Below are 8219 nucleotides of genomic sequence, written 5' to 3'. Positions count from 1 at the left end.
ATGATACAGTGTTTCCTGGGTTACCGCTGTAAACAAAGCAGCGCTGCGCTTATGAACACTACTTTAATATGCATCGTTCAGAGGCAAGATGAAAAGAAAATGCCATCTAAACGTTTCTAAAGACAGTCAGTTCCCCTCAGAGACACATTCATATAAACTCCAATTGTATCGCGATTTGTTCAGCATCTCAACTGATTTGAATCGTCACATATTTGAATTGATTTTCAACCGGCTCGCGGTTAATCGTTACATCCCTAATAATAATTAAAAAGAAAACAGATAGAATACAAAAAGAATAGAGAAGCTAGTGTTAGTTTTTTAATTAAATAATAATCGTTTGCTGCAGCCCTACCAGAGAGCGTCTCCTGCTCCTCTGCCGCGGTCGACGGGTTCAGCAGATGCGCAAACACCGCGGCGAAGGGGTTAGCGGCCAGCGGCTCGGTGCGGTACATCTCCCACAGCAGATAGAGAGCGGTCAGCCGCTGAGGAGCGCTGGGAAGCAGGTCGGGCTGCTGCAGAAGCATCACCAGAACCGAACCCACGCGGAAGTGCTCGGCTTTCCCGAAGCAGTGGTGGAAGGCTGTGGAGAGCTGCTCGAAGCTGTTGCTGCAGGCGTCATCCGACATGATGCCCAGCAGATTGGACAGCTCTTTAGGAGCCAGAGTCATGATGCTGCAGTCAGACGAGCCACTGGATCAACGGGAGAACTGCAGAGACACGTACGAGGACAGATGAGCAAAAATATGAGTCTGCTGCAGATGCTCGTGCTGTAAATCAGTGAGATCTTTATAACAGTACAGTGCAGCAGATGCTGACATAAAATGATCTAAACATCAGTCGTCGCTCTATATCTCCAGTAATATAAGATGAGATGATCCAAACATATAATGCAATGCAACACTCTCAGACTAAAAGGTACAAAAGCTGTCACTAAGCACACTTTTGTACCTTTTAGGAACTAAATATAATACGTACACTGAGTCACTGACAACAACATGTACTTTTAAGGTACTAATATGGACACTTTAGGTACAAAGGTGTGCATTTTGAAAAGATACTGCTCCTGTGACAGCTTTTGTACCTTTTTTCCCCTGAGTGAATCCAGCGCTGATTGCGAGCTGAAGAAATAAAGGCTCCTCAGAAGATGTGAGATGTTCTGGAGGCTTGTGAAGATCATTCCTCCGCTGAGGAACAGTGAAAGTAAAGCTTCTGGAAACAAACGCTCCTCAAAAGATCCTGAGGATCAGATTTGAGACTCTAAAACATGATTGATGGAGAATCAAGTAAAGCTGAGCTGCTTCAGTCCAGTAAGTGTTCATCTGGAGATATTACTGCAGTCATTATATAGTTATAAAGATTAGACAGCAGTGAACAACAACATTTACCTGAGAGGAGTTCATTTATCAGCTCATGAATATTTAATTAGAACAGACGCGGCGACGCTCCGGCACTGATGTGACGTTTATATGAACGATTACACTGCTTAATATTCCAATCATTTGACTCTTTCTGTTTGATAATCTGAATCTAATAATTCTTCGCTTCCGCTCGTTAGCGCTGCCGGTGTCCGTGAGCACTTCCTGAGCGGCGCACGGAATCATGGGAGATGTAGTTCAACACGGAAACCAAATCGAACTTAGAAACTGCGTTCTCAAATAAAAACTGTTTTAAGTACAAACATAATATTAAAAATAATATATAATATATCCAAAAACACACACACACACACACACACAAAAGAAGAAAGCAAATGACCCGGATGTGAACGTGTGTTCCGCCTTGTATTTGACCCATAATCCACCACTCTTCCTTTCCCACATTCTCCGCACAGAGTGAGTATCTTCCTCTCATCTACTCTTCACAAATCCGGCATCATCCGCGTTATAAATGGCTAATAGTTCGGCATAGCGTCTCAACTGAGAGCAAAGGCACCTTATCGAGCGCTGCGACGCGTTTTGTCGCGTTTAAAACGCCGGTGTGCGCGATTAAAGCCTCGATGCTGAAGCGTCGCTCTCGAGTAAAGCTGTAAAGCAGCGCTCTACTCTGATTGTACCACAGTAAACGGAGTATTACACGCGAGCTGAGGTGACAGACTGCGCTAATAAAGTGTAGTGTATGAACAGTCGTGATCGATGCAGTTAACCGTCAGAATACGAGTTCTGTCATCATTTACTCTTCATCATGTCGTTACAAACCTTTCTTCTCTTGGACACACACAATATATTCTGAAGAATGTTGGGAACCGAACGGCTGTTGGTCGACATTGACTTCCATTGTATTTTTTTCCTAAATGATAACAGAAGTGAACCGCTCCTTTAATATAGAGCGCGTCACTCAGGAGGCGAGCCTCTGATCCAATCAGCGTGTAGAATCAGAACTCATTATCATATGTGTCCCTGCAGCACAAAAGCAGTGTTAAGTCGCTGGGGTATATTTGTAGCAATAGCCAAAAATACATTGTATGGGTCAAAATTATACATTTCTCTTTTATGCCAAAAATCATTAGGATATTAAGTAAAGATCATGTTCCATGAAGATATTTTGTAAATGTCCTACTGTAAATATATCAAAACTTAATTTTTGATTAGTAATATGCATTGCTAAGAACTTCATTTGGACAACTTTAAAGATGATTTTCTCAATATTTAGATTTTTTTGCACCCTCAGATTCCAGATTTTCAAATATTGTCCTATCCTAACAAACCATACATCAATGGAAAGCTTATTTATTCAGCTTTCAGATGATGCATAAATCTCAATTTCACAAAATTGACCCTTATGACTGGTTTTGTGCTCCAGGGTCACATATGTAATGTTACTGGAGAGCTCTCTGGTTGTTTTGGTTGGAGAGTTGTGCTGAATGTAAACTGAAGCTGTAGTGTTTGTGTTCAGATGGCACCTAAGAAGGGTGAGAAGAAGAAGGGGCGCTCCGCCATCAACGAGGTGGTGACCCGCGAGTACACCATCAACATCCACAAGCGCATCCACGGCATGTGAGTCCCTCCTGAGCGAACCACCGCTCCGCTGTATCTGTCCTGCGCTGTAACACCTGTCCTCCTCCTGCAGCTCCTTCAAGAGGAGAGCTCCTCGCGCGCTGAAGGAGATCCGCAAGTTTGCTGTGAAGGAGATGGGCACGCCCGACGTCCGCATCGACACCCGTCTCAACAAGGCCGTGTGGGCCAAAGGCGTGCGGTGAGTGAGTCTGGTCCCGATGGCTGCCGCGGTGCTATTGTGTGATTGTAATGTGTGGTGTTCTGCAGGAATGTGCCGTACCGCATGCGTGTGCGTCTGTCCCGGAAGCGCAACGAAGACGAGGACTCTCCAAACAAGCTGTACACCCTCGTCACATACGTCCCCGTCACCACCTACAGAGGTGAGGACCAGCGCTGCACCCTCACTCAGTCACACATGCTTCACAATCACCTTGCTTTCTTGCAATTGTGAGATTACATGTCGCGCTTGACCGTTTTTCTCGGAATTGCGTGATATAAACTCACAATTGCAAGAAAAAAAAAGTCAGAATTGTGAGATTTTAACTCGTAACTCCGAGAACAAAAAAGTCATAGTTCTGAGAAATAGTCAATTCTGTCTGTTTTTCTCTCAGTTGTGAGATATAATCTCACAATTGCTTGTTATAAAGTCAGAATTGCAGGATATATAAATGCATTTGTGTATTATGAAGTCAGAATTGCGAGATATAAACTCACAATTGTAAGAAAATAGTCTCTTTTTCTCTCAGATTTGGACTTTATGATTTTATAACTCACAATTGCGTGTTATAAAGTCAGAAGTGCAAGTTTATATCTCAGTTCTCAGAAAATAAGTCAGAATTGAGAAACTCAGTTGTGAGATTTAAACTCGTAATTCTGAGAAAGTCAATTCTGTCTTTTTTCTCAATTGCGAGATAAGAACTCGTTGTAAGAAATTGTAAGAAAACACTATATATTATTTTCTCTCAGATTTTGACTTTATAACTTGCAGTTAGTTGCGTGTTATAAAAGTCAGAATTGAGAGAAAAAGTCAGTTGCAAGATATAAACTCACAATTGCAAGAAAAAAGTCAGAATTGTGAGATTTTAACTCGTAACTCTGAGGGAAAAAAATTCCTAGTTCTGAGAAAGTCAATTTTTTTTTTTTTTTTTTTTTTCTCAATTGTGAGATATAAACTCAGAATTGCGTGTTATAAAGTCGGAATCGCAGGATATAAAAATGCATTTGTGTATTATGAAGTCAGAATCGCAAGTTTATATCTCAGAAAAGGTGAGAGTTGTGAGATAAAATGTCGCAGTTTCCTTGTTTGGTTTAATTCAGTGACGGACAGGCTTCCATGCATTGGTCCTCACACGGTACATGCATGTTAATGTCCCTCATGTTTAATCATATCTGACTCTCATTAACGTGTGCTCGGGTCATGACATGTTTGTGTTAAAACATCTCTTCTGTTTTGTGTGTTGGCAGGTCTTCAGACTGTAAATGTGGATGAAAATTAAGTTTCTCTTCATGCTTGTTGGAATAAAAACATAAAAGGATTTTGTCGTGCATGATTTATTTCTTGTCAGATGAGTTTTGTGGCATGTGCGAGTATAGACGTGAGACGGTAGAGAATAAAATCAGCAGTACATGTAAACTCATCAGCAAATAACATGGTTTAAAGCGGTGCTCGTGCATTCATTCAGGCTTGAGGTGTGATTGTATCTAATGCTCCATCTTCTGATGAGAGTCTGATAAACGCAGTACGACGGCTAGATTGGTCAGGACTCAACTCAGAAGTGGAAACTGAACATGAACGTGAATTCACTCTTTGGGTTTCACAGAATCACTCCTATGGCTGATTGCGTTTAAGGCACTTCATCGATCTGAGAGGTGCATTTAAGGAAAATCAGGCGTTCACATGTCATTCGTGATTAGGTGATGAAACTAGATCAGTATCTAGCACAGACCATCAACAAACCAGCTTTACTTTGCATGTTTTGAACGCTGTTGTTCCTCAGTATTTCTGTCGTGTCCCAGAGCAAACATCAAAATCATGACATTCGAGAAGATTCGAGGTATTGTTTTCTTTTAAATGTATCAAAATTAAGCGAGTTTCTGCTTGAAACAAGAAAAAACATGAAGTTAATTGAAAGGAAGAACAAGATTATTTTTCGGAACCCATTGGAAGATATTCTTGTTTTAAGCTTAAACTCACTTTTTGATAAGACTTAAAGGGACAGTTCACTCAAAATTCACAATTCTCTTTTTTGTGTGTGTGGCAAAATGACAAATCTTGTTTTTGAAATGAAGTGAGTTTTTGCTTAAAACAAGAAAAAACATTTTCCAGCTGGCTCAGAAAAATTCAATGAATTCAAAGGAGAAACCAGAATTTTTCTGACCCCACTGGAAGATATTTTTTGTTTTAAGCTTTTTTCAGAAAACAAGACTTAAAGGGTCACCCAAAAATTAAACTTTTTTTTGTGAGAACTTCACCTTTAATATCTTCTGTCGCTGTGCGTCTCCAGTAAATGTGTCTTGATTTAAGAATGCTTAGATATATGTACTGGAAAACAAGATGGAAATACTGAGGAAGAGCAGTGTAAATATTTTAACTGAAGCTTTCAGCATGCATCAGATTCGCCTGGTGATTCAGAATCGTTCAATAATAATAATAACGATCAGTATTTCCTTCATGTGAGTTGATCATACGGTCAGTAACATGTAAACAGTTCAGTCCTGTCAGACTTGGTATGTGTTTGAGATCTGCAAAGTAAAGTGTGCTGCTGATGATACACACACAGATTGCCTTCAGTAAAGCTGAGTTGAGTCCGGCTCCCCCCAGCGGCATCATGGGATTGTGTAGACGTCTGTGTGAAGATCAGGGCACTCGTGGGTGTGTGTGCTGGATCATCAGCAGCCCGGCGCGCTCCTGGTACTGACGGGGCTTGGCGGCGCTGATCCTGGCTCTCAGCTGGACGGGTCGCTCCAGGAAGCTAACCAGCACCGGCTCGGTCAGTAAAGAGGCCAGGATCTGCTCGAAGCTGGCTGACCAGTGTTCCTCGCTCCGGCTCTCGCCGCTCTGTCGAGCCTCTCCGATCTGCAGCACGAGGCTGGTGACCATCCCGATGGCCTGGAAGAGCTCGGCCTCGCCCGGATCGCCCTGAAACATGCTGTAGAGCGTCTTACAGAACTGGATGAACTGGTGCTGACGGGACACAACACACCGTTCAGAAGCGTTAGTTCAAGACGGGTTAAGAGTCCACTATTCACACTCAGGAGTACAGGAATAAAATCAACAATGCAGCCAGATTTATTTACAGAAATATATGCGGTGTGTGTTTCATAGTGAAGCGCAGCACTGTGTTCATTTACACAGCTCATGATCCGCTGCTGTTCGTCACCTTTAAGGCTCCTGGATTTCCATCAAAATAAAAGTCTGATGGTTTAACATTTGAAAATGAAGAAATTAAAGTTCTTTTTAATACTTGACTTTTTTTATTTTACAGTGAAATATTACCATATTAATATTTCATTTCATTTGTATTTATTAATTTACACATTTTTATTATTTTATTCCTTGCCGTTTTCTGTCAAAATAAAAGTCTGATGGTTCAACATTTGAAAATGAAGAAATGAATATTAATATTGCAATTTTACAGTTGTGAATGTAAAATAAAAATCATGTTTTTTAATACTTCACTTTTTATTTTACAGTGAAATGTTACACTATTAATATTTATTTTATTTGTATTTAGTAATTTATAAATATTTTATTCCTTGTCGTTTTCTGTCAAAATAAGAGTTTGATGGTTTAATGTTTGAAAATGAAGAAATTAGGAGATAAATATTAGTTTTGTAATTTTACGGTTCTAAATGTGAAATAAAATAATATTTTTTAATACTCTTTTTTTTTATTTCACAGTGAAATATTACAATAGTCATATTTTTATTTTTTAGTCATTTACATATTTTTATATAGTAGTAGTAATAATAATAATAATTATTATTATTCTATCAATAACAACAATAATATTATTATCATTATTATCATTTTATAGCCATATTGATATATAAAGGACCAAAGTTTTGCCAAATAGTGCAGCCCTACGAATTAAATTGCGATCACAATTTTCATCAGAAAAATCAAAATTCGATTTTTTTCTGCAGCCCTAAACAGTAGTTATGAGAAGAGTCCTTTATTTAAATAAATAAATACATTTATAAAACGGAGAGTTCCGGTCCTTGATTCTCTTCGCTCCTTAGCTGTTATAAATTCACTGTAAACCACGGCTTCACGGGGCTTATTGCTTTAACATACATATTTGTTCTGTTTGTCCTTTATTGCAACTTTAAACATGACGTGATGTACTGTATTTTGGCTTTAATGACAACTTGTTTGTGATGATCCTCATTTGGATAAAAGCATCTGCTGAATGAATAAACGTAGATGTTTTTTACTTGTCACGTGCACTGTGCTTTTAAGAGGAAGAATCATCTAACGCGCTGAATTATGTTAATGCATGTGCTACAAAAACAGAGTGACGCGAGTGTGACTGTAGTGATGTACTGAGAGATGAAACGCAGCGCATCAGTCTGAGCTCTGAAGCTGAAGGATCACCTGGTTCATGTGAGGAAGAGGCTTCTCCTCGTTCTTCTGCTTTCCTCTGCTCAGGTCCTGAAGCATCTGCTGCAGCTGCTCTTCATAACTCTGCCTCTCTCCTTCAGACACGCGAGAAGCGCAGCATTACACACAAACACACACTCACTCTCACACTCACTCACACACACACACACTCACTCTCACACTCATAAACACACATACACTCACACACTCGCTCATAAACACACTCACACACATAAACACACACACTCACTCATAAACACACTCTCACACTCACACACACTCACAAACACACACACACACACACTCACTCTCACACTCATAAACACACACATACACTCACACACTCGCTCATAAACACACACACTCACTCATAAACACACTCACACACAAACACACACACTCACTCATAAACACACTCTCACACTCACACACACTCACTCACACACACACTCTCACACACACTCTCTCTCACACACTCTCTCACACACTCACTCTCACACACTCTCACTCTCTCACACACTCACACTTTCACACTTTCACACACACTCTCACTCTCACACACTCGCTCACACACACTCACTCTCACACACACACTCACTCTCACACTCACTCTCACACACACA

At 40.3% G+C, this 8219-nt stretch overlaps 3 protein-coding genes across 4 annotated transcripts in view; 1 reads left to right on the top strand and 2 right to left on the bottom strand.

Moving 5' to 3' along the window:
* Positions 1–1184, bottom strand: part of cnot11 (CCR4-NOT transcription complex, subunit 11) — a 4960-nt gene extending 3776 nt beyond the window's left edge. The window contains exons 1-2 of the mRNA XM_016553235.1: positions 1082–1184; positions 353–707 (exon numbers count right to left, since the gene is read on the bottom strand). Of these exons, the coding sequence (XP_016408721.1) occupies positions 353–668 (316 nt within the window). The 5' untranslated portion in view covers positions 669–707; positions 1082–1184. The remainder of the gene's footprint in view (positions 1–352; positions 708–1081) is intronic.
* Positions 1185–1792: 608 nt separating this feature from the next.
* On the top strand, positions 1793–4528 carry rpl31 (ribosomal protein L31). 2 transcript variants are annotated; one of them, XM_016553220.1, is made up of 5 exons: positions 1793–1832; positions 2893–2993; positions 3067–3192; positions 3261–3373; positions 4458–4528. In XM_016553220.1, exons 2-5 carry the CDS (start codon positions 2893–2895, stop codon positions 4487–4489), a joined length of 372 nt encoding a protein of 123 aa, XP_016408706.1. In that variant the 5' UTR covers positions 1793–1832; the 3' UTR covers positions 4490–4528. The 2 variants fall into 2 exon arrangements, with proteins under 2 accessions (XP_016408706.1, XP_016408705.1); XM_016553219.1 differs by lacking the exon at positions 1793–1832 and adding an exon at positions 2276–2338.
* Positions 4529–4610: 82 nt separating this feature from the next.
* tbc1d8 (TBC1 domain family member 8) overlaps positions 4611–8219 on the bottom strand; it is a 36887-nt gene continuing 33278 nt past the window's right edge. The window contains exons 19-20 of the mRNA XM_016553224.1: positions 7591–7691; positions 4611–6177 (exon numbers count right to left, since the gene is read on the bottom strand). Of these exons, the coding sequence (XP_016408710.1) occupies positions 5851–6177; positions 7591–7691 (428 nt within the window). The 3' untranslated portion in view covers positions 4611–5850. The remainder of the gene's footprint in view (positions 6178–7590; positions 7692–8219) is intronic.

The sequence above is a fragment of the Sinocyclocheilus rhinocerous genome, unplaced genomic scaffold, assembly GCF_001515625.1.
Source record: "Sinocyclocheilus rhinocerous isolate Xijiao unplaced genomic scaffold, SAMN03320098_v1.1 scaffold3693, whole genome shotgun sequence".
Lineage (NCBI taxonomy): Eukaryota > Metazoa > Chordata > Actinopteri > Cypriniformes > Cyprinidae > Sinocyclocheilus > Sinocyclocheilus rhinocerous.
The sequence above is the reverse complement of the archived record's forward strand: the minus strand, read 5'-3'. Positions and strand labels throughout refer to the sequence as shown.